This window comes from Eschrichtius robustus, chromosome 9 (assembly GCF_028021215.1).
Source record: "Eschrichtius robustus isolate mEscRob2 chromosome 9, mEscRob2.pri, whole genome shotgun sequence".
NCBI lineage: Eukaryota > Metazoa > Chordata > Mammalia > Artiodactyla > Eschrichtiidae > Eschrichtius > Eschrichtius robustus.
Window position 1 is genome coordinate 119,522,603 of NC_090832.1, and position 27,032 is coordinate 119,549,634.

At 33.4% G+C, this 27,032-nt stretch overlaps 1 protein-coding gene across 5 annotated transcripts in view; it reads left to right on the forward strand.

Annotated features, from left to right (window-relative positions):
* Window positions 1–27,032, forward strand: part of SENP6 (SUMO specific peptidase 6) — a 106,556-nt gene that overhangs the window by 17,468 nt on the left and 62,056 nt on the right. For 2 of the 5 annotated variants that reach the window (XM_068551644.1, XM_068551641.1), the window contains exons 2-6: window positions 5,967–6,060; window positions 8,004–8,064; window positions 18,706–18,848; window positions 19,850–19,945; window positions 24,616–24,636. In XM_068551644.1, coding sequence (XP_068407745.1) covers window positions 5,967–6,060; window positions 8,004–8,064; window positions 18,706–18,848; window positions 19,850–19,945; window positions 24,616–24,636 — 415 coding nt within the window. Of the gene's footprint in view, window positions 1–5,966; window positions 6,061–6,843; window positions 6,957–8,003; window positions 8,065–18,705; window positions 18,849–19,849; window positions 19,946–24,615; window positions 24,637–27,032 lie in introns of those variants that run through there. The other 3 variants (XM_068551645.1, XM_068551642.1, XM_068551643.1) reach the window with 3 other exon arrangements.

The following is a 27,032-nucleotide window of genomic DNA, read 5'->3' on the forward strand; positions in this document are numbered from 1 at the left end:
TTTCCATCTTTCTGCTTATGTTGCATATCTGTTCTTGCATAGTTCAAATTCACAGCCTGATAATTCCAACATCCATGCCATGTCTGGTTTTGATGCTTGTTTTGTCTCATCGAATTGTGTTTTTTGCCTTTTCGTATGTCTTGTAATTTTTTTTCTTGATAGCTGGATATTATATACTGGGTGAAAGGAACTGCAGTGAATAGGCTGTGAGGGAAGCATTCTGTAGTCCTGGGATTAGGACTATAGTCCTGGGATTAGGTCTCGGTCTTAAATTCAGTGAGCGTAGACCTCTGAACTGTGAATTTTACAAGTGTTTCTCAGTATTTTTCTCTCCTCTTAGGTGGGACAGGTTGGCTAGAACGGGTTGGTGTTAGGTATTTCCCTTTTCCCAGCTGGAGCTGGGTCAGTTAGGGTTTGGTAAAACTTCCTTAGTTAGGCTCTGGGTAACTGCTTACCCCTGAGGGTGGGCCTTGTTAAGAACACAGTGCTCTGTTGTGTTTCACAGTGGTTCCTTTTTCCCTCTCCCTCGTGGAAGCAGGGGGCGGGGATTTTTCTCCAATTTTCTGTGAGAACCTGGTCAAGCTCCTGGAGGTAAAACTCGCAAGAGTGGGCCACCTCTTATGACTGGGTCCCCCTGGAGTTTTTAACCCTCAGACTTGTAAGCACTGAACCTCCAGCAGTTTGTCGATTTACAGTTTAGGTTTTCCTACCCTGGTACTGGATCTTGTGGTAGTTGTAAGACTAGTGCAGAGAATTTTCATATGCCCTTCACTTATTTCCCCAAATATTGACATTTACCACAATTGCTTTATCATATTTTCCCTCTAACTGTATATGTTTATATACACATACTTTTTTTTTTTTCCTGAACTGTTTGAAAGTAAATTTTAGGCATACTGCTCATTTACCCCAAATACTTCATTATCCTGTGCCTTTTTTTTGGAACTATACATTCTCTGAAATTACTACAGTGCAGTTATCAAAATCAGAAAATTAACATTGATATAATGCTATTATCTACAGACTTTATTTCAGTTTTTACTAGTTGACCTAAAATGTTCTTTATAGCAAAAGGAAAAAAAATTCTGGGTCCAATTTAGGATCACTTATTGCATTTATTAGTTGTGTCTCTTTTGTCTCTTTAATCTGGAATAGTATTCCAGTCTTTCTTTGTCTTTCTTTACCTTGACATGTTTAAAGTATACTGGACAGTTATTTTGTAGTTTGGGTTTGTCTGATGTTTCCTCATGATCAGATTTAGGTTATGAGTTTTTATAAGGAATGCCTTGGTAGTGATCCTTTGTCCTATTACTGGTGAAATTAACTTTGATCATTTAGTGTTTGCCAGATTTCTCCACAGAAAGGTACTATTTTCCCCTTTGTAATTAATAAATATTTTGTGGGGAACTACTTTGAAGCAATATAAATGACATATTTCTCTTCAGATTTCATCCATTAGTTTTAGCTTCTTTCTATTTATTTATTAGTTTCAGCATTCCTTGATGATGCATCCCTGAATCATTTTTTATTATAATGGTTTTGTTTTGTGAATTACATTCATAATTTTCAAATGTTAACTCTTGCTTTTAGAATAAACCCTACTTGAATGTAATATATTATTCTTTATCTATCACTGGATTTGATTTACTAATATCTTATTTAGGGTTTTATATCTATCTTCATGAGAGAGTGCTTGGTAATTTCCTTCCTTAAATGTCATTATCAGGTTTAGGATCAGGTATTCTGACTTCATAAAGTGAGCTGCAAAGTGTTCCTTTTTTTTTATTTTCTGGGAAAGTTTAGGTAAATTTGTTGCTGTGTTTTACAAGTTTGAAAGAAATTATGGGAGAAGCCTTCTGGGTCTGAGTTTCTCTTTACAGAAAGATTTATAATAATTCAGTTTCTTTTATTGACAGCAGTGTTCAAAAATTTTTTTTCTTGTGTCAATTTGGTAATATTTGTGCCCTCATAGGTGTTTAAGTTTGCTTTCTCTAGTCAACTAAGTCAGTTCCTACCCATCCATCAAATTTTCACCTTTCGTCAGTTTAGTTACATCTCTCATCTGCTATTATCTTCTTTCTGGGTTCTTTTTGTTCTTATGGGTTTCTACTTTTTCCCCCTCCTTCCATTACTGTCATTTTACTGGAGGGGTATGGAGAATAATGCATATATTTAATTTACGATGCTTAACTGGGATCTCTCTTTAACCTTTGCATTTCCTTTCAATTTTGTAAGTACAGTATAGTGGACATAATTTTCCATTCTGATTATTACAAGTGTCAACCATAACAGGATATTGAAGTGTGTTGATACTCTCAAGGACTTTTGAGGGTTCAAAGTTTTTGTCCTTAGTGCAAGTTACCCTAAAATTTATGTTTTTAGAATTTGCTTGCTTTTTGTAATTTATTTTTTCTCTTTGGCAGTTATCACTTTCATGAGGTTATTTTTCTTTCACCTATTAATTTATAGCTTCTAATCTGTCAATTAGGAAATCCTGTGATTACACTTGTTAGAACTGTGTGTACAGAACCCTGCTTCTTTAGAGTGTACACAATATAAAATCTCTTGACTTTTCACTGCCTAGTGGCCTTTTTGGTTAACTTGCCTGACTCTCAGTGATGGATAGAGTCTTTATAGACTAGTAATCATCATAGTTTATTACCTTTTCTGTGTTGGTAGCATAACTTAAACTTAACCCTGTCCTTTTTTAAAACACAGGTTCATTTTATGTTTGATTTTTGAAAATAGGGGTGGGGGATAATTTTAGATTTATAGAGAAGTTTCAAAGATGTCAGAGTTTCTGTATACCATTTACCCATCTTCCCCTCATGTTCCCAACTTAGATAATCGTAGTATGTTTGTCAAAAAGTAGGAAATTAACTTGGGCATAACACTATAGCCTAAACTACAGACTTGACTTGGATTTCACTAGTTATTTCATTAATGTCCTTTTTCTTTTGCACAGTCCAGTCCAGGACACCACATTGCATTTGGTTGTCATGTCTCCTTAGTCCCCTCTGATCATGACAGTTTCTTTATCTTCCCTTGTTTTTCATAACCTTGACAGTTTTAAAGTGTTCTGGTCAGGAATTTTGTAAAATGTTCCTCAATTTGGGTTTATCTGATGTGTTCTTGTGGCTAAACTGGCATTGTGGGCTTTTGGGAAGAAGCCACAGAGCTGAAGTCGCATTTTCATCACATCATGTTAAGTATGCTATGAATAAGACATCACTTTTGATGTTAACTTTGATGATCACTTAGCTGAGATAGTGATTGGTAGGTTTCTCACTGTCAGTTTACTTTTTTCCTTTTTCTATAGTTGACTCTTTGGAAGTGAGTTACAAAGTTCAGCATATACTGAAGGGAAAGGGAATGAAGTTCCATCTCTTAGAGGAGAGAGTTTGTACTTGTATCATTTGGAATTCTGTAAGGAAGATGTGTCCCTTCTCCCCATTTATTTATTTATTTATTTATTTATTTATTTATATCCATGTGGATTCATGAATATTTATTTTATTAAGGAGAATTATAGTTCATACCATCATTTTTTTTAAAAATCGCCTTCTTCCTTTCTGGCCCTACATAATATTCCAGGCTTATCTTGTATTTTTCCTGCCTCATCTCTAGAATCAGTCATTTTTCCTGGGAGCTCGGGCTCCTTGTATTGGAGAATGGTATTTAGAAAATATGATCTGGTTGTAGGTGTACTTGTTGCTACTGGGGTATCACTGCTTCTACACCTTCTCTGAGGACAGACCCTTAGCTCTGTATACTAACCCATGGAACAGCATATCTATATTCATTTCTGTATCTATTAATCTGTATGTGTATCAAATAAATATAAGTTGGTACTGATATCTCTTCCTCTAATTTAGCACCACTAGAACGAACATTTCATTCTAGCTTTCCTCTCTTGTTTTTTTTATAACTTCTTTTTTTGAAAGGGAGACACCTTGCTCCTATTATCTACTATTTATTTACTTATATTTACATTATACATGTAAAGAAGTTTCAGATTTACTCATGATGACTTGTTTCCTCCTGTTTCGTGATATTTTGGGTCGTGAACTCATTTTTTTTTGGAAACTTTTTTTGAGGCATTGAAATTTTATTTTTTTAGAGAAGACATATTTGATTCTGCTAGTCATTTAGAGGTTTTGGTGATTTTTTTTTGCCTTTAAAAACAGTTTTTTACTGTGGAAAAATATATGTAACATAAAATTTATTGTTTTAACTGTTTATAAATGTACAAGTGTAGATTGGCATTAAGTACATCCATAATGTTGTGCAGCCATCACCACTATCCATTTCCAGAACTTTTTCATCATCCCAGACAAAAGCTCTGTACCCATTAAAAAATAACTCTACATTCTCCTCTCCCTCCAGTCCCTGGTAACCTCTATTCTACTTGCTCTCTGCATTTGCCTATTCTAGATACCTCATATAAGTGGAATCATACAATATTTGTCCTTCTGTGCCGCTATTTCACTCATTGTAATGTTTTCAGAGTTCATCCATATTGTAGCATGTGTCAGAGTTTCATTTCTTTATGGCTAAATAACATTCCTCTGTATGTGTGTGTGAACACAGCACATTTTGTTTATCCATTCATCTGTTGATGGATATTTGGGTTGTTTCACCTTCTGGCTCTTGTGAATAATGCTGCTGTGAACATTGGTGTACAAGTGCCAGAGTCCATGCTCTCAGTTATTTTGGGGTATATATCTAGAACTAGGATCACTGGGTCATAGGGTAATTCTGTGTTTAACTTTTTGAGGAGCTGCCAAACATTTTCCATAGTGGCTGCACCATTTTATATTCCCACAAGCAATGCGTAAGAGTTCCAATTTCTCCTCATCCTCACCAGCACTTATTATTTTCCATTAAAAAAAAACAGCCATCCTAACGGGTGTGAAATAGTATCTCATTATAGTTTTGCTTTGCATTTCCTTAACATCTGGTGATATTGGGCATCTTTTCCGTGAGACTGTTTTAATTATGGGCTTTTCTGGGCCATGTAGGTTATGAAAATTCTGGCACCAAACCTGAGTAATTGTGAGCTGAATTTAGGAATTCCCTAAACATGGGGTGGAGAGATACACTTTATTTGTCATTAGTTCACCCCCAAACCCAGAGCCAACGGCAAGATGTCATAATTATCCCTACTGTCTCTTTCTTCAGTGAGATTCTTTTTTCTCCCCGCCCCCCACCCCCAACCAGTTCATTCATCCAATTGGATTGTCACCCTTCAGGTCTTCTGGTCTACGATCTGACCTTTCATTTTCTGAGGCCCCAAACCTGATCTTCCCAGCCTCTAGGCCTCAGGTTTTTGTCATATGGCTCAAAAACAAATGCCAGCTTCAGAACTTCATTTATTTCTCAGGTTCCCACTTTCTAGCTGTTTATGGCTTTGGGGTATTTCAGGCATGCACTTAAAATTTTTCTTAAACTCATAGTGAGCGTGTTTGGCGTCCTGATCTGGAGAGTTATTTCGAACATTGAGTTCACCCTGATGCTAACACAGAAAACCTTGGTTTGTCTCTCTTTTCTGCCAAAAGGCAGAGATGATTGGCTGAGGTAAAGAAAAGGCTGGTGGTCTGGATTTAGTTCTCATAAATAAGGCAAGCAAATTAACAGGTACTAGTTTCTAGAACCAGTGATCAAATATGGTGGAGACGCAGGGTTGATTTTTATGTATTTCATACACATTCATGTATCCCCATCCACATTTTTATTATATTTTACTGATTTGAGCTTTTTTTCTGTAGCAGACTCACACATACAGATGAGTGTAAATTAGCAAAAACAGATTTTAATGTGTTCTTTTTCTCTTTAGAGAAATAGTCAAAAGGCAAGCAAATTAAAAGAAAATCCTGACTAAGCAAAGAGTTTGGGAAATGCTCAATTTTATTTTGTATTGAATGGCTCTATTAATGAATACTTATCTGAGTTTGTTTTTATTTCAGCGTTGGCTAGATCAGAATCTAAAAGAGATGGAGGTTTTAAAAGGAATTGGAGCTTTGATCATGGAGAAGAAAGTGAAGGAGATACAGATAAAGAGTAAGAATGTTTTTTTCCCCCTCAGATGTCTTATAAGAATGAAACTTATCATTAGAAAAACAATTTTATTCCATGGAAATATTTTTAAGAGTATGGTATTCTTAAGAAAACATTGAACTCTTTTACAGTAGCATTAAGGAAAGAATAAACAATTCTTTTATTGGTATATAATTTTGTGGTTATATTTCTTCATCTTTTGAAATGTATAAATATGTGCATATAGTACATGTAACCTTATAATTAAAAGTTGACCATACTACAGGTTTCCTATTAAATAAATTGTTCTTTAAAAAAAAAAAAAAATACGGCATTCTGTTCACGTAGTGATTTGAGAAGCCACCGTTTATCAGGAGTAAATGAACCCAGGTTATGATTGTAAGAAAGTTTAGTGTCTTTCTTTCCAGTTGTGACTCACCCTGCCCCCCACCACATTCATCTTAGATTGCTACCAGAGAAAGCAGAAACCCTATAAATGATAAACACAGGTGTTGACCCAGACAGACGTTAAGCAAAGCGTTCATTACATTTTGTTAATGTACTTGGAATGACTGCTGTAAATTTTTAAATAGTTTTAATAGAGCCTTTTGCATGTCATGAGATTTGTATTACAAATTTAGCATGGCTATTACTTTCTTAGTTTACTGATCTGGTTTTCCACTGGCCAGAACAAACAGCAAATTAAGAGACACACAAATATATACACTAAGTTCTACCAAAACTGCAAATATTTTTTAGAAATTTTACACAAGAAGTCATTCAGAGTGTATTGGGTAAATATTGTAGGTGCTTCACTTTTGTCTGGGCAACAGCTCCGTTCATCATTACCACTTTATGTGCCTTCACCTATGAGATGTTGAACTGAAGTGAAGTTTTATTTGAAGGAGAGCTTTGAACTGGTAAGTTTCTCACTCAGAATTGGTATTTTATGGTTTTCTTTCTTTCATTTCTTTTTATTTCTGATCATATTTTATAACAGACATTTGTTATTTATGTAGTTTTGAAAAATTGGAATTAAATCTGAAATTGAGTAGACCACTTTTTAAAAGTGGTTAAAAAGTATCCCATCTTTTAAGCATTTTTGTAAAATGTTTGCAGGAGAGAATTTTTAGCGTTAAAAAAGTTGGGATGTATACAAACAATAATGAAACAAACATTTTACATTTTTATTATAAATAGCTAAGATTTTACTAAAAATAGCTTAGCAGAATTGTCTTCAGAAGGGTGTATTTTGACTTTCTTTGTTAGAAGATTAGTCATGATTATATAAAAAAATGTGTCTTTTAAGGTGCTACCTGTCCTGTATTTTTCACTTATGAATTGTACTCTTTGATTTATCACTATGTTCAGATTAACATGAACTGTTGATAGATATATCGGTTTTTTAGAATCAGGCCAGTGATTCTCAGTAAAGGGTTGATATTTCCCACAATGGTAGAGGTATAACTATTTTATTGGGTTAATACCATTGCAGTTACTTTCTTTTCATTAACTAAAGTTTTCTTACCAGTATGTTTCTTTCCCTCTACTTTGTTTTTCATCCCCTTTCCCCTAATTTAAAATCCAAAACAGAAAGGAAAAATGAGTGACTATTTATGAAATCCATAGTTAAGAAAAGCAAAATTATGTGTTCATTAATGGCAGAGGTCAGGAAACAATGGCGCATGGGCCCAGGCTGGCCCACCCCTGGATCTTGTTATAGTTTTGTTGGAACACAGCCACACAGATAGTCTGTGGCTGCTCTCATACTACAGTGGCAAAGCAAAGCGGAGTAGTTGCTACTAAGACTGTATGGCCTGCAAAGTCTAAAATATTTACTCTCTGGCCCTTTACAGAAAAAGTTTGCTGATCTCTGTATTAGGTGAGCACAGAGGCTGAAACTTCTGAATTTAATGTATGGGTTGTAATTGTCACTTAAGGCTTTTTCCCCTTTATTTTCTATGTAGTGAGGCAAATCTACTCAGTGTAGATGAAGATGAGGATTCTGAAACCTCAAAAGGAAAAAAGGCAAGTGTTAACTTTTTATTTTTTTTTTAGGTTATATACTAAAAACTAATGCTTCAAAAGAAGATTTGTATTTTTGATTGTAAGTCCCAACCACCCACTTTCCTACCCCAAAGGCAAATGGTATTCCCAGTTTCTTGTTTACCCCATCAGAAGTATTTTATTTATCACAAAGAAAATATATATTCTCGCCCCACCTTCTTACTCTTTCACTGTTGGTATTATATTGTACACACTTTTCGTAATCTTACTTTGTAAAATTAATATATTTCAGAGACCAACCATAATAGTTCATTAAAATCACCCTCATTCTTTTCAGTAGGTGCATAGTGTTCCATTGTATGATGTACTGTTATGGTCCAACACCACCATATGGAAGGATCTTTATGGTGTTTATTATCAACTTTTTTTCCCCACCTAAAATAATGTTGAGTAAATTAGCCTCTATATGGGTTATTTTGCGCACGTACAAGCATGTCTGCAGAATGAATTTCTAGAAGTAGAGCTGCTGTGTCAGGACAGATTTCTAATTTCGTTATACCTGATTTGCACTTTTACCAGCAATGTCTGAGCATGCCTGTTTCCCCTCACTTTTCTAACAGTGTTATCATCCTTTTGGTGTTTGCAATGAAACATATAGTATCTCCCTGTAGTCTTAATTTGCATTTCTTTTATTATGAGTGAGGTTGAACACCTCACTCATAATATGTGTAGTCCATTTATTTCCCTTTTGATAATTGTTACTTAATATCCTTTGCCCATTTTTCTATTTGGTCTTTAGAATATTATTGATTGATAGGAATTCTTTTTATATTGAGTCTGAGACACACATTTCCCACATTTTTGACATCTCTGAAATCTAACTAGATGTAACTTACAATGATGGCATGACATAGTTTAGTTAAAATTTTTTTTTGGCACATTAGTACATACAATAATGCATCTTATAATGGTTTCTTAGATTTGACAAAATATGGTATTTTGGAGAAACTGGCCCACTGCTGTGATACTAGTTACTAATTTTTAATTTAATTTAATTTTTTAAATATTTATTTATTTATTTTTGGCTGTGTCTGTTCTTAGTTGTGGCACGCGAGGTCTTTCGTTGCAGCACGAGGGCTTCTCTCTAGTTGTGGCACACGGGCTCCAGAGCACGTGGGCTCAGTGGTTGTGGCTCATGGGCTCAGTAGTTGTGGCACGTGGGCTCCAGAGCGCCTGGACCCCATAGTTGCAGCACTCGGGCTTAGTTGCCCCGTGGCATGTGGGATCTTAGTTCCCTGACCAGGGATTGAACCTGTGTCCCCTGCATTGGAAGGCAGATTCTTAACCACTGGACCACCCAGGAAGTCCCCTACTAATATTTTAAACTAGTTTCTCTCACTAGTCTTTTGTCTTCACTTTTGGTGGTTATTGCCTTGGAGAAAAGATATTTCATGTTGTCAAATATAACACTTTATTTCTTCATAGCTTTTGGGTTTAGTGTCTTGGTTCCTAATGATGTTAACTTACTCACTTGCTTTGTCCTATTAGACAAATTAAATATTTTCACAATACCAATACAAATATAATTACTAATAAAATGATTTAAAATTTTTTTCATTTTATTTCCTTGTTGGTGTTGGTGGCATATCTCACTAGGTATATCCCACTAGAAATGTATATTTAAATTACTGTGTTTTAAAGTCACTTGATATTAGTTTTTCCTGGTTTGTAATTCCACCAGCTGGGTGACAGTTAGGTTTATTTATTTATTTATTTATTTATTTATTTAAAGTCTGTTTTTTATTTTGAGGAATTGCTTTTTAACAAATGTTTTGGACTTAATTTGTTTTATAATTAGGCAAAAGATGTTTTCATGGTTCCAAAGTAAAATCTACAAAAGAAATTTTATTCAGAGAAGTCTAGCTTTTGTCCTGATTCCCTCTCTCCCTTTCTCTTTAACCTGCGGGCAACTTGTTTCAAAAATTATATGGCTTAGCCTTCCATTGTTTTTGTTTGTTTGTTTGTTTTTTAAATATTAGAATATACCCCCCTTCTTGGAGAAACTCACCACACTGTTTGGCACCTTGGTTTTTTTTTTACTTGGTAATATAGTCTGTAAGATGGCTCCACAGCGAGGTGTTTCGAGATCTTTATCGTCTGTTTCATTGCTACATCGTACTCCAGTGAATGGATGTGCTATAGATATATAGATACTCAGCTGATGAGCAGAGGTTCTTCTCAGTCTTTCGCTGTTATAAATAAGTAGTGCTTTAATAAAGCCTTGTGCTTATACCTTTTCACATCTTTACAGTGTATTTGTGGGATAGACTTCTAAAATTGCACTTGCTATTTCAGGAGGTAGATTTACATGTGATTTTGCTAAATATTGCCAAATGCCTCATTCATAGGAATTAGCATTAGCCATAACTGCTAGCAATGTATGAGAGTTTCTCTTCTAACCTTGGGGAGTATGTGGTCAAACTTGAATTTTTGCCAATCTGACATAGTACCCTCTTCACGTATTTCCTGCACTTACAGTTGAATAGTATTTTAGAGACTTTTAAAGTTACTTTTTTCTCCCTGTCTTTGTGGGGTTTTTTTTTTCCCCCACAACGTCTCTATTTTGACATAATTTTGGGAGTTTATAGAATTTAAAGTTTATCTCTTAGTACTACAGAGTTTTTCTCTATAAGGTTACTCACACTGAAAAACTACAAGGTTTTTTATATTGCAGTTTTCTCTAGCTTTTATTTTAACATTTTGATTCCTTAGAGTGGGTCTATTTAGGTGTTCTTCAGGTGGACACAAATATAGTGAGCTTTGTAGGTAAAAGTAACAGGTGTTTTTCATCATGATCTTCTGTGACATTGGTCTTTAACTTGGGGGGGAGGGTTGCTTGCAGGTGCCCCCTTTTTTTTTTTAATGTTGATACTTTAAAGTAAAATAAAACTTACATGACACTTATGTATCCTGTGATCTCTAAAGATAATTCAGAATTGATACTCAGCATCATCTATTTTAACAGTACATGTACAGCAACACTGTAAATCAACTACATTTCCATTAAAAAAACTTAAAGAAATACATGTACCATTTCCTCTTTAACAGTTGGAAATTTATATTGTTCCTTTTTCTCCTTAAATTCATATTTCTGTTCAGTTTTCCCACAAAATGTTAACATTATATGTGTATTTTAACTTCACATGATGTATTTTTATGCAATTGAAAATCTTTTAATTACGCTATCATGCTGTATAGATATATATTCACTGAATAAAAAGATACACTTTCACTGAAATTTAATATTAAATGATCTTGTCACTAAAAGTTCTAAGTATTAATTTTTTTTGCTGGATTGAGTTATCTTTGTAATTACTAATAAACATGTAATTTATAATTATTAAACGTATTGTATAGAATTATATTGGAAATGTATTTCTTAAAGTGATGGTGTTGATGTTTTCCTTCCTTATTCATTTAGTTCATGTATCCATAAATAAATGTTATTTATTGGTCTAATAAAACTTTCAACAGTGATTTTCTTTTTAAACTTTTTTTAGATATAAGTGCTGAGAAATCTTGGTCATATAATAAATAGATGGATATAGGAAGAGTTTTGCTATAGCATTGTCATTCAGTTCTTTCCTTTTGAATTAAATGGCAGGAAAATCACCTAGCAATGTAATAAAAGTTTAAAAGTTAAAAATAATTTGTAATCCAGCCTTTAGATTTACTGTCTTTCTGAATTTGGGGGAAATATACTAAAAAGACTTTATCAACACTTAACGATTGGCTAGTAGTTACACTTGTTACTTTTAAATTCCTTTTAGATTCCTATTTTTTAACCAGATAATCTCAGAAATAATTGGAAAAATTGAAATCTTGTTAACTTTTAATTGGCTTTTGCCGATTTTTTTGGTAAAAATATTTTGGTTTTTTTGTATATTTTCTTTAAAAGAACTGCATATTTAACTCATTTGATCTATGGAAAATGTCTACATATAACTTACTTGACAAGGCCAATCCATAGTACAGCCAGTCAATTAAATCAAATGTATTATTTATCTATAATAAATAGTGGTTTTTTTCTGTTTTCATTTCAAATATACATGTTAATCTGCATCTTCATGATGACATTTCACTTTAGAATTCTAGGCAGAAAAATGCAGCCTTGGTTTTGACCTAAGTTTTTTTACCTGGTTGTAATAAAGGCATGCAAATTTAAGGGTTTTTTGTTTTTGTTTTTGTTTTTTTAATGCTTTCTTTGAGTTGTTTTCACATGATTTGTTCCTTGGGGCAGTGCTTTTCTTGATAATAACTGGAGTAGAAGATACAAAGTCATTGAATGCAAATTTTCATTACTTTTGCTTTTCCATTTTGCATTACTGTTGTATTAAGAAAATCTTAATTTGGTCCAGAACACCCAGTTTCTAACCTGTGGTTCACTTTTAACAGAAATATGTATAAAACAGGGAAAGATACAAAGCCCTACTACTATTTCATGTGCCAAAAGAGATTCCAGATACTATTATGTCAAATTGTTCCTGTCAGGAGTATTTTAGACTGTAATACAATAAATGAGAATTATGTCTTTTGTAAAGTGGAAAAAGATTTAGTGTGAAAGTGGAGATAGGAAAGGAGATATTATATGTACCTTTTCTACAGATGGGTTTTAAAGTATATCAATTTAAGAAACTGTTAAAGTGGAGACTGAGGATTTAGGAGTTGATTTTCTTAAAATTATCCATGCCCATTTGTCCCTTAGAAAGTCTTTGTGTATCCCAGGGTTTTAAATATCCCTGGATTTTTAATGGCTTGTGGGTAATATATAGGTCCATATGGAACATTGGTTTAAACTAATACAGCCCCTTTTTTGCATTCAAAAATGAGCATGGAATTAGGAGAAAGCCTTTATTTTGGTTCAGAGTGTCTTAGTGTTCCCTTTCTCTTCCACAGAATAATCTCTGCCTTTGGATTTCTGCAGTTTCATTATGCCTCTTTATATAAAGGATGCATATCTTTTATTAATTCTGAAGAAATTTTAGTTATTATCTCTGTGAATATTGCCTTTCCTCATTTTTTCTGGAACTAACTTTCATTAGATATAATAAGACCATCATTTTTTTCCATGTCCTACATATATTTTATATGAAAAAGAAAAAAAGAAAGGATAAAGGGCAAAGAAAGAAATCATCCCTGTACCATATCCTTCATGGTTTCCTCAGCTCTGTCTTCCAGTTCACTAACTTATCTTCAGCTATATCTAATATGCAATTTAATCTATCCATTCTTTTTTTTTTTTTAATTTCAGTGACATCATTTGTAGAACTTCTGTTGGTTCTCTTTCAAAATTTTGTGTCTTTCATAGTGTCTAGTTCTTTCTGTACTGTGTCAGTTTCCATTTTGTTTTTAAGCATTTCAGTGCCTTTAATATATGTTTTTAATGTCTCTAATCATTTAATAGATTCTTTTAGGTTATCTTATTTTCTTATTTTAGGTGCTAAATTTCCTGAATACTTTTTTTTTTTTTTAATTAAATTGGCTTTGTGATGTGTGGTAAGTTTGGATGGAAGGTACCACATGTTGATAACTTTTGCACATTTAGCAGTCCCAATGAGATACACATTCATACAGCAAATAGGTATTGAGCACAGTGTTCTAGAAGATAGAGAGCAAAACAGACAAGATTCTTATTCCTGTGGAGCTTATATTCTGGTAACTGGCTCTTTATTAGTTGTTTATTAGTTATTAATGATTAATGTTAAAACATAAGGGTTGGCAAACCAACGCTTACAGGCCAAATCTGGCCCACAACCTATGGTCTATGAACTAGAATAGTTTTTACATTTTTTAAATGGTTGAAAAAAATCAAAAGAATACTGTTTTGTGACATGTGAAGATTATATGAAGTTCAAATCTGTACCCATAAATATTTATCGGAAAACAACTGTGCTTATTTGTTCATGTATTGTCTATGACTGCTTTTGTACTATAAGAACAGATTTGTTTCAGCAGAGACTGTGTGACCCACAAAGACTAAAATATCTGCTGTCTGGCCCTTTACAGAGAAAGTTTGCTGACCCCTGTATCATTGTTTATAGTGTGTAAATGTTTACTGTACAGATTGATATCCAGTTGAGGGCAACATAGCTTTTTTGGATGGCTGGTATATTAGAGTAGTTAGGCAGAATACCAGATTTTAGGTCTGCTTGCAACTATCTACTCTATAGGATGGTTGTGAGAATTATGAGAACATGTAATCCACCTAGTACTTGGCGCTAGCAAATCTTCCATAAATAGCAGTGTTATTGAACCTTTGTAAGCTGGTTTTCCTTTTCAGATAATGATGTGTTTATAGTTGCTTTTCTGACATCAGTTAAGGCCCATGTTTATAGTTTTATAATCATGTGATTGTTTTGTGCTAATCCATCTGTCCACAGGAGTTCTCCTGATGTTGTGCTTGCATTAGCTAGAAAACTCTGTTAGGCTGCTAAAGAAGGGGTTGGAGGAGAAGGAAAATTAAAGTTTTTCGGGGGCCTTTAGACTGAGTATATCATCTTCTCTTCAGTAGTAGTAGTGCTCTAATCTGTGAGATAGCCATAAAGGGTTCAATTTTTACTTGTTTACACCTTATTTCTCCCAATAATTTGATGTAGATTACTAAGAGCACAAATAAAATGAGAGAAAATAAAAATTATTTATTACGTAAAGAGACGTAGATGTGCCACGCATCTAAAATAGTTTATATGTTGTATTTTAATTCAACAGGTATCTCTAAATTTTCTTGCACCTGTAATTGTGTCCTATAGGTTTATGACTGTGTGAGAGGAGAATCTTTTACAAATGTACATCCTGTGATTCTCCTGTGGAGTGATATCCTCCCCCACCACCCCAGCTACTTTCTAAGTATAACAAATAGTATGGAACCTTTCCTAAGGGAATTTGACAATACAGTAAAAGTTTTTCATGAGATATCTGCAAAACCAGGAGTACTGGTTGTCTTATTGCTGACTGAAGTGCGTATAGCTTTTGATAGTACCCTAGGGCAGCAGAATTGGGGAATTTAAGAACTTGCCTTATGCAAATTCTTATGAAAATCTTGCTCTAACGATGGACTTTGGGTTGTCTATTGCTATGCCTAAATGCTTTCTTAAAAAGAAAATTTGGAAATGTTTAAGCACTTGATCAGAAATATGTTGAATTAGCTGAATTATATGCCTGTATATTGGGTGAGATAATTTTGGTTTAACCAGTTCTTAAGAGGAAGGATTAGCTTTCTACATTTATATAAAGGAATTTTTAGTGCAGTTCCTTTGATTTTGAGATTTTTCTGTATCCTAATGATTTTGAGTGTTATCTGGAATAACATAGTTTGGTTTTGCCTCTTGTTAAGAATTTATATGTCTACAAATAATACTATAAAAATTCCTTATACAGTGTAGTATGGGAAAGCATAGGCTTTGGAGTCAGGTCAGTACTTTGTTCAAATCCTTTTAACTAGTTTGGACAAGTTACTTTGCTTTTTAAGCTCAACAATCTTTAATAGCATAGGGGTAGAGTAAAGTTTAAGGTGGTATATGGTGGAGAGATTTTGTTGGAGAAAGAGACTTAAAGTGGGAAATTTGAGCATGTTAATCCTGTCACTCAGTAGCATCAAGTAATTGACCTGATATTTTAGGTGCAGTTTCTGAATCCCAATCTGAAGAACTACTGAAATGCTTAAAATATGGAGATTAAATGAGATATTGAATATAAAGTAATTAGCATAATGCCTATCCATAGTAAGCACTCAAATACTAGTTGTAATTATCTATGTACGGAGGAATGAAATTATATGGTTAGTCTTTAATGGAAACTTTTGCTTCCCAGATTTTTTTTTTTTAATTAATTAATTTATTTTTGGCTGCGTTGGGTCTTTGTTGTGGTGCGCGGGCTTCTCATTGCGGTGGCTCCTCTTGTTGCAGAGCACGGGCCCTACGCGCACGGGCTTCAGTAGTTGTGGCTCGCAGGCTCTGGAGCTCAGGCTCAGTAGCTGTGGCGCACGGGCTTAGTTGCTCTGCGGCATGTGGGATCTTCCCGGACCAGGGCTCGAACCCCGTGTCCCCTGCATTGGCAGATGGATTCTAAACCACTGCGCCACGATGGAAGTCCCGCTTCCCAGATTCTTAACAGGACATGTATCAAAATCACCTGCAGCACTGGCTCTCCAGTGTTAGTGTACATCAGAATCACCTGGAAGGTTTGATAAAAAAGATTGCTGGACCTTACTCCCACAGTTTCTGATTTAGGAATTCTGGAGTGGGGCCTGATAATTTGCATTTTAAAGTGTTCTAGGTGGTGCTGATCCTGCTCGTTTAGGGAACCACACTGAGAACCATTGACTTAGGGCATTTTTGCAAAATAACAAAGGAATAAGCCAAAGTCACAGTGACTGGATGTCCTAAAATTTCAGATGAAAGTAGTTTAATGACCAGTTGTTTACGATAAAATAATTTATGGACTTTCTAATTGAAGGTATCTGTGTTTCTACTTGAGTGGGAATTAATAATTACTGAATTCCTACCTATTTGTTCCAGAGCTAGGCAGTTTGTATACAGCTTTGTTGATGCATAAAATAACCCCATGATTATAAGGAAAGTTACCTGGCTAAGAGACAATTCTATTTGATTCCTGAGTTATCTTTCTACGATAACACTCTGTTTCTGTGAAAAAGGGTCACCAAATGCAGAAGTGACTGTATTCTCTTTCTAATGGAAATGAAATAGTGTGATAACCCCTCTTATCTTTATCCCCTATAGTTCTGTTCCTGTTACCAGTTGTTTCTCTTGGTTTTGATCACATTGTCTTCTTTATGAGCTTGCTTATGATTGGTAGATATGGCATATGAAAAATCACAGAGATAATTTGAGGCCTAGGATGATATTTTCTTCCTGTAGAGGGATATACGTTTACTTTTGGCTAGTGACCAGGAGGAGCATTAGCAATCTTAGATCACCTTGATCCAGTGGTTCTCCAAATGTCATTCCCTTTTTAGCAGTATCTACATCACCCGGGGACTTGTTAGAAATGCATATTCTCAGGCTCATCCCAAACCTACTCAATCAGAGTAAACTGTAAGGGTTGGACACAGCAATTTGTTTTAACAGACCATCCAGGTAATTCTGGATTTACTCTAAAATTGGAGACCTTACTTGAGTTGGAGGTTGAGATGAATGGAAGCTGGATTTATAGTTGTAATTCACCCTTATTCATAGGCTATATCCTCATTCAGATTTTGAGGTGTTTATGAGGCAGTCCATACTTGGTGGATGTTGAACTCTGCTTTTGTCTCCCCAGTTCTCTGAGTCTTCTGGGAGTTCAGCTTAGCTTCTCAGCCTCTCATCTTCTGCAACTCCAGAAGTTGCATCTTCTGGAGACAACAGGTGTCTCAGAGAAAAATATGAATCTGGGCTCAGATCTCTGAGTTTCTTGTCCCTGATCTTAATTCTTAATTCTTCACTGCCTTGGTAGCCCTCAGGTGCTTCAAACATATTTTCTTTTTTTAAGAAAATTTCTATTTTGTCCAACTTTTCTGGTTTTCAGAGAGTAGAGGGAAGATTGAGCTGCATTACCTAATCTGCCATCACCATAAATGAAGGAGTCCGAAGTACATGGCTGTAAAAGATTTAGAAGTAAAAAAATGTCTCAAGGTGATAAGCAGTGTTTTCAAAATAGAGCTTTTTGGAGTTTTGTGATACAGACATGCCTAAAAACAAGAATGGGGATGGCACAGTGAGCTCTTCTCCGGAAGAGTTTTTTTTGTGGGAGATTTTTTTTTTAGGGAACTGTTACGTTTCTGTGGAGATAATTGGTGGGGCTAAAAGCCAAGTTATTATCTTCTTATGACTACATTTTCTTGTAAAAGAGTAAAAAATAAAATATTAGACTGCTGTTTCAAAACTAAAAGTAGGTAAGAATGATTTTTAAAATGTTGTTTTGGGTAAATTATCACTAAGAACTGAGGACTTTTGTCTTAACGAGTCTGAAAACAGCTTTTAAATGTCTTGTGCAAAGAATGTAATAAAACTAGGTTTCTTTGTTGAGAAGAACTTCCCAAGGAATGAGCCATCCTGTTGTCATACTGTAATCTCCGCAAAGTGATTGTTATTGATATGTTTGTATTATTATTTTCAAGTATGAAAATGTGAAGACATTATCTCGGTTTCTGTGTTTATATAGAAACTTTGATGCTAAAGCCCAAGTCCTTGTACAATGACAATTTACTGTCATATTTGGCTGTACTGTCCTACAGGTAGCATCAAGGCCTGTTAAGCAGGGGAAATGTTTTTTTTTTGCTTTCAGGAAAGAGCTATCTTAAGATCCTCTACCTTATCCCTTCTGTTTTTTCTCTTTTAATTTTCTCAAATATCTTGGGTGATATTGAAATGAAAAGGAAATAATATGGTAAACACTCATGTTCCTACATATTTATGTTGTCCTTAAGGGAAAAAAAAAAGTATTACAATTGAATTACTCTTCGATTTGTGCCGCTGCCATCCTTCTCCCCCATCCTCAATATGTGGTACATTTTTATTGCTTTTTTAGTAAATGGGTTTTCAAATAATTGTTGATAAACTACCTTATGATGTTGTTTATTGACTTGAACATTTATGGTCTTTACAGTTGAATCGTCCATCTGAAATTGTTGCTACTAGTCCTGGTGCTCCCTGGAGGACATGTGCAAAACGAGGCAGGACTGAAAGCTTAAAACCTTTGAAAGGCAACCCAATTGGACTTCACATGTTGAACAACAATAAGAAATCGAGGTATAGGCACTTCCCCACACATTCCTACAGAAAAGATAAAGAGTTTGACACCAAAAACTAATTTGCCACTCCAACTTACACCTTTTCTTTTCACTTTGTCAGTAGAGCTAATCCTACACACTGGGAATCTTTGCTTTGAATCTTGGGAATAGGATTGATTGCAGTAATTTCTTGGTTTGGAATAAAAATATTCAAAGAAAAATTTCAGTAGACTGAGATTTCATAAGATGAACTTGCTTTCATGAAGTTAGCAAAATCTTGGTTGTAATATTAGAAGTAGGTCACGTCTCCTTTAGGGAACACTTACCAGGATTATCTCAATGAGGGACTCTTTTTTTTTTTTTTTTAAGATTTCTTAATTCCCCTTCTCTTCTAGATATAACTCATCTTTCCTAGTGGTTGTCATAGTGAACCACTATTAGTGATACAGTTGGACTGTTACATATCCCAGAAATAGGGTTGAAGTCACTATTTTATTTCTACCTTGTCAATTTATAGACAAGTGAGGTACATAAAGGCTAAATAATTTTCAAGTCAGTGGTAGAATCCAAAGTAGAATTTAGCGCTTTTGATTTTTTTTTTATAATTAACATTTAGTATTATTTTGGCATATAAGAAAACTTTGTATACTCATAGTACATAGTTTGTATACTCATAGTACATAGATAGTCTTAAATAGAGAATAAGAAGAGGAAATATATTGGGATTAATTTACAGGAATTCTTACATTATGAAACATTCATTTAGGATTCCTGATTTCTGTTCTAGTGTTCTACTCTTTATCTTCTCTCATGAACTGGATTGGAAACATTTCAGAGACAAATTCAGAAAGTGGAAAACTAATGGACAATTTAACATGGTCAAAGGGTTTATGTATAAAAAATTTTCTTTAAGTGTTACAGGTTTTTGTGTGTGTATGCTTAGATTTTAAAGGGTTTATTTTGCATAAATGCATGTAATTTTTCCCTGTTTAAATTATTCTTTGTTTCTTGACTCCGCAGTGAAAATACACAAAATGCATCATTATGTTCTGGAACTGTAAGACGTTTTCCTCAGGCTAATGCACAGATAGCAATGGTAAAAACAGCAGCCCAAAGGTAAGGATTCTGATTGCCTTTGTTTAGTATATATACACCATCCTCTTTAATAGGAGTTTTTCACTGCCTTTTTTTTTTTTTTTAAACCTTTTTTTTCCTTACTTTGTGGAACTTTACTGTGTTTCCATTGTCTCTGAAGAGATATTCATGTTTCTGAAATAATTCATGTCCTAGAATTTTTTTATTTTATATCTGCTTTTGAGTAAATCACATTCTGTAAATAGAGACACCTTAAGTAAAAGCTATTCTATTGCATTATGTTTCTGTTAAATTAAACTGATTTTTACAGCATTTGACAGAGAAATCTTCAGCTGGTAGTTTAGTTCTGATGAGTAAAACTACAGTTATTACCTTTCTTTGTAAGGTTTATAAGATTTCATAGCATCAAAGTAAATCACATTATTAGTTTTAAATGTTTGAGAAATTTTGTGTTTTCATAAATTTGAATGTTCTCATTGATCATGAAAGTACTACTTGAATCTTGAAATAATGAACGTAACAGTGTAATGCTTGGTGTTTTTAAATGCTTTTGAGGTTTTTCATAACCATTTTTGGATGGTTATGAAATTTCAGTTGAATTTCAGTTCTTGGTCAGTTTCAGTTGACCAAGAAATTCTTAGGCTCCAACAATTAGAAAAATAATTTATCTCTTTATTTCTTGCAGTTTGAATAGTTGCATAGAATTTTTATAACTAGCAAAATTTAAAGATTTTTTTTTTAATATATGCTAGATGTTGTTCTTCATTTTTTAAAATGTTGATCTAGACTGCTACTCATTCAGAAAATGTGTCCTGACTCTTACCCTTGCTGTATTTGCTATTTATGTAGATTTGCTGTAACAGAGATTTTCAACTTAAGTACCTTAAATCATTCTCATACTTAAGGACAATAAGAAAACCTTTCCTTTGCTTAAATATATTATTTTTCATAGTTTTGACATATTTCAGAAAATCAACTGAAAAGATGGAGAAATTACTATACATACCACAAAATCGGCTTGCCTTACAAATCAAGCTTTCTGGCCTACATGTGGCACAAACATGAGAACAAACAATAAAAGGAGAGTAATTAGTGGGAGGGAAGAAGGATAGACACACTGTTTCTCACACACTGATCACATTGATAGAATTCATCGCTAAGAAGGATCTGTCTACTTGCTATTCTGAAAATGTGGTCTAAGTTGAAGTACTGACTTATAATCAAGTGATATGTTCTACCACCAAAATTATTATTGGTTTAGAAGTTATCTACCAGTTTAGAATTATTTACACTATGCCTTATTCTCCCCATCCCTCCTTTCTTCACTGGTAATGTTAAAAAACTGATTCCAGTTTGGGAATTGGTTTGTGTTTTGTTTTATTCTAGGTCCTGGCACATCTTATACCTTGCCATGTGTATCATTGCTCATCTGTATAAAAGATTAGATTCTGTTAATAGGAAGTGGTATTTACTAGTAAAATACTGTTTCTTACACACACACACCCCTAATTTAATTTGTATTTAAAGAGACAGTCCATTAAGGAAAACAGATTCTACTTATGTTTATCTCTTATAAAATAAACATTTCTTAGTCCTACTGCAGTGTGACTGTCGTTAAAAAGATTTTGAAGTTCAAATACCAGTCATTGAGAGTTTTTCCAGTTTTCTTCCTTCAAAAATATTGATTGATTTTATGCTACATACCAGGCATAGGTACAAAGTAGTCAAAGATGAATATGACAGTATTTGCCTTGAAGCTCAAGTGTGGTTAGGGTAAAGGACAGAAAGACAAGTAAACAAATGATTACCTGGTGAGTGCAGTGTAGAGATATACAAAGTATGTGTAGTACTGTTTACAGAGAAGGGAGCAGTGAGGAATTCACAAAGGAAGTATTAAAGAAGCTTTTGAGTGTTTTAGCTAAAAGAGAACACTCCATGCATTAGGAACCACACCTTCAAAGGCATGAAAAGAGCCTTCACCTGAGATGATTGCTACCGAACTTTTGGTTTTAATTAGTGTAGTGTTGGCACAATTGTCAGGCCTCAGATGAGGATGAGCACACTGGCTTTTAGTTTCTCCTAATTTTTCTTATTTTCTCAACTCTTAATTTGAAATTATTAAAGAAAATGCCGCCAGTTGGTAATCCACACACATAATCCATTACTCCTGGGGTGAGTGGTATAACTTGTCTTTTAAGTAAATCAGACCTGCATTTTGAATAATTTGTAAGATATGGGAACAAGTATATCACACGTTTTTAATCTAAAAGAAATGAATGAAGATTGTTAAAGTATCAGATCAGATTAGCTGCTATTTGGAGAATATTATGATTGCAATCAGTTTTCTTACTGCTATTCCAAATGTTAATTTAATTCATATTTAAAAGATAGATTTTTTATATACTAGCAGTGATGGAGGAGGATAGTGTTAGTATGGAAGAAATGAAATGCAGAAAGTTAAAAATTGTTATAACTATACCATCTCCACTCCTAACTTTAACCGCACTTGGAAAAAGAGCACATTTACTGGGTTATGTTTTATTTACATTTTCACTTTTTGTTTTGTTTTGTTTTTTATTAAGGATAGGTAGAAAGACTTAAAAGGACCATAGGGGGAAATGAATGTCTACAAAAGCATATATAATCCAAAAGTGGAAAAATGGGCTCCTGGAATAAGCAAGATTTAATTATTAATGAAAAGCACCACTTTGAAAGAATTTTTGAAGTCCAAAATCAGGTCATGGATACCAGAATCAATCAGTCTATCTTTTTTCTTTCCTTTTTTTAAATTTTAAGAGCGGAAATAGTCCTAAAAGAATGGAAGTCGACATTTTTACAAAGTCCTACATTACTGATAATGGCTTCCCATCTCATTTTTTAAAAGCTTTTTTCTTTCTTCTTCTTCTTTTTTTTTTTAATATATAAACTCTTCTAGGGCAGGGCTTTGGTAATAAACACATACTGAGGAGTATTGGAGAATTACCATAATGTATAAATTAGATACAGTAAGTGCATTTTTCTGAAGGATAAGAGAAATGAGGATGGTGTATATATTTTTTGCTTTTGTTTTCTTCCTGACTCCCTTGGTTCATTGGAAAGAACCAAACCTGTTTCTTCTACTTCTACTCTGCCTTCTACCTCTTTTATTCTCAACAGGTGAGTTTAAAGAATAAAAACAAGAGAGTTGTAAACTCTTCTCACTTCTTGAGCACAACAGTGTGTAGGGTTGGAAATGGCTAAATTAGGTATTAACGTCTAACTTTTGGTTTTTATTTTACTTTTCCTGGAAATATTATACCGTAAGAAATAAGTATATAAGAATAGACAGACTATATTTAAACTTTTATGTTTGTATTTTGTTTCAATTTAATTTTATGTTCATTTGTCCAACATAAATTTATTTTATACAGATTATCCCATTTTTTAAATAGCAGAAGTAAAATTTCAAATGTGGTATCTGTGTTAAGTTTATAATAATTCTTTTCCTTACTATTAAAATTTTTTTTAAATGTGTTTCTTTTCAATGTTGTTTATGTAAAACCAACTTACCATATTATTTTTTCTTAATTTGCTAGGATTAAATTGATATTTTATTGTGTGCTTCACATGATAGGAATATAAGAGTTAATTTGGAGACTCAGGGATTTTTGTGAACTATGTTTTGCTTACAGTTCTGAATATTTAGTTTCTTTTGTAATAGGAATAATTCTAGGATGTGAATCTTATTCTAAATTGAGGGTTTTATAATTTTGCCCTTGAGTACTTGATATTGATAGCTTTTTAGATTTTCTATGAATTGCGGAGAAGGGTGGACCTTTTATACATTGGACTTTTGGTTAGAGGCCATGATTTTAAGTCCCAGGACTTTTCTTGTGTCCCAAACCGTGTACTGTATTTGTATTTAATCTAAGGCTTTTGTGCAAAAGTTTCAGCCTTAAAAAAATTTTTTTTCTTACTCAGAAGCAAATACGGTCGGACTTCTGTATTTGGGGGTTCCACATCTGTGGATTCAACCAAGCACAGATTAAAAAAAAAAAAAATCCAAGGAAAAAATTCCAGAAAGTTCCAAAAAGCAAAACTTGAATTTGCTGGTACTCGCAAGTGTTTACATAGCATTTACATTGTATTAGGTATTATAAGTAATCTAGAGATGATTTGCAGTATATGGGAGGATGTGCTTAGGTTATATACAAATACTATACCCTTTTATATAAGGGACTTGAGCACCCACTATTTTGGTATCTGCCTTGGGTCCTAGAACCAATCCTGTGCAGATAACCGAGGGATGACTTTAATCACGCCTGATAATGGGATTGGGACCTCTAAAAATTTTATAACTTTTAGGAAATTGTATTGTTCCTTGAAGACAATTTCTTTAACCACTCTAAAATAACATATATCCTCAAATGTTGGATGGTTAAATAAAGCTCTTTCAAGAATTTTTCAATCTTTGTACATTTTTATTCTTTAAATATGTTTAGATAGAAATTATTTTCTGTACTGACAAAAATTGAAAGCCAATTTACGTATCTGACAAGATTCAAAACACTAGTATATAACATATATATAATGTGTTTAAAAACAAATTAATCACAGAGTTTTGCCTTATTGACTGCAGTTACTAAAACTACAATGATATATCAAAAATGAGGTCTTGCCTCTTACATTTTTTTTCTTTTTCATGTTTTAAGCAGTCTGGACCAAAAGGAAAGGTAAGCTCAATATTGATGAAATTAGAGCATGGATACAGCAGTAAAATACCAGATTATTTATATGCTTTGAAAAATGTCCATTGAATTAAGAGTTCATCGTTAAGTTTATTAATTATTTTAATAAAAAGGAAACATTAAGAGCACAACATGATACTTGACTTATGTGGGTAATATTTCACCACAATTCTATATATATATATATATATATATTTTTTTTTTTTTCCATGAATGATTATTATATATTTATACTGATCTGTAGCTACTTTCATTTTAAAAATAGAATATTTCAGGATCTTAGTAGTAAAATTGTTTTCAGTTACTTAATTTAAGTATTTCTTGTATTTTAGTGGTAATATTTTTGTTTTATACTTTAGTAGAGTGAGGGGAAAAATAGAAGTAGAATACCTTAAGCTTGGAGTTAAAACTCTAAACATCAAAAATTTGTGACAGAATTTTATGATCACTCTTTGTTCCCTTTGTAATAACACTGGCAAACACAACATCCTTTAGCAGAATTGTTGAATAATGTAAATAACATGGAAACAAGTTTTTAAGAACACATATTTCTTAGAATAGTGAAATGATTGTAGTTGTTCTAAATCAGATGCCCATAAGAATAGCTCCTCTCCTCAATGTATGTATGTGGAAATTTTTTTGCATGTGCATATCTTTTTTTCTTGCTTCCATGAGTCTCAAGAACCTTTTATGAATTCTCCCCTCCCAAAACAGGTAAACAGCCCTTGTTTTAAACCAGTACTTTCATATCATTGGTGATGGTCAAAAGAAGGGACATTCTATAATTTTATTTAATTATGTAACTTTGACTCTATAATTTTGTTTAAAGGTATAGAGGAGGCAAAGAGGACAACTTGCAGTATTTTATAGAATGCTATATATTCCATCTTACTTCATGAACACCAAGTTTCTGAACTAAAGATGATCCTGTCAGCAAAAGATTTAGGCATATTTTATAATTCTGAAATACTTCACACTTCTTACATGGTTTAAATGAATGGGTTGTGCAGATATTTTACTACCTTCCTCCTGGGAAAGAAAAATTATTTTTCTGTTGTGTCTCTTTTTCTCTTTGAGTAAATTACTATTTCTTATCAGACATAGATGAGTCATTTTATTATATCTTTTGAATTTTTAATTCATAAGTGACTATATTTTGGGGAGAAGATCATTAATAAGATGTTTTTAATAAAATTGCTAAAGAATATACATTAAATAACTGTACAGTCACACGTGAACCAGACTGTTGTTTTATAGAAATAAACAGATTCTTTCCTTTATGTGCTAGTAGATAAAATATAGGCACTGTTATATTATCAGAATAGTATAAAGGTCTTAGATTATTCTGTTTCTCATAATAGCCTTGGTGGGTTTATACTGATTTTTTTCTACTGTTTTGGCTTCTTATGCATATTTCTGTTGTGGAAATTTATTCATTGATACATTCAGCAAATATTTCAATGACTCTATGTGCCAGGCACTCTTCTAGGAGCAGACAAAAATCCCTACTCTCTTGGAGCTTATATTCCTGTTGGAATAATACTGGAATAGAAGTCAGAGATGTAGAATTAAGTAACCAGCATTACCAGTAGGCACATAACTTACTCTAAAATGGGGATAATGATATTTGTCCAATTTTAAAGGAGACTTGTGAAGAACAGAGATTTGTTCTGTTGTGAGATAATTATTTGAAACTGACATATACACTGTAAAGTTTGAAATTTCTGTAATAATAGGTGCTGAAATTCTTTGTCTTTTTGTACCAACGTTACCGCCAGGGGCTAGGCGTGAAGCAGCAGCTATTTATAAAATATGTTGTGATGAATACACTGGAGTGCTTTATTCAGCAGCTTAGTTAGTTACTGTTAGGTTCAATTTAGCCCATTAATCCTTTGGAATCTTACCTAAAATTATTTTATCTTTGTCAGAGATAAACTGAGAAGACCTTTTGTGTCAGTAGATTTTACTTTGTAAATTTTTTTTACGTAAGCCATTTTTCCTCCCTTATGAACAAAGCCACATCTTTTTTTCTGACCTTTGAAAAGTAATAGAAAATCTTTTATCTTTATTCCTTAACACATGAAGGACTGTAAATCTCTGAACTAAATGATTTCTTTAAAAGAGGACGGTTTATCTAATAAACAAAAGTTAGGTAGTTGTGGAAGGTTAATCTTTTCCAGGTTTTTTCCCTTTGTACTGTATACTGGGCACAATGAGGTATATTTTAGGTTTAAAACCAAGCTGGAATAAAAATTCAACAACGATATTAAGGTCCAGAGCTTGCAAACTTAAAAAATTTGCTGCCATTTTTCTTTGTTGTGGGTGACTTTGACAACTTGAATGACTTGAATTCTTTTCTGACTCTTGGACAGTTGGGTTGT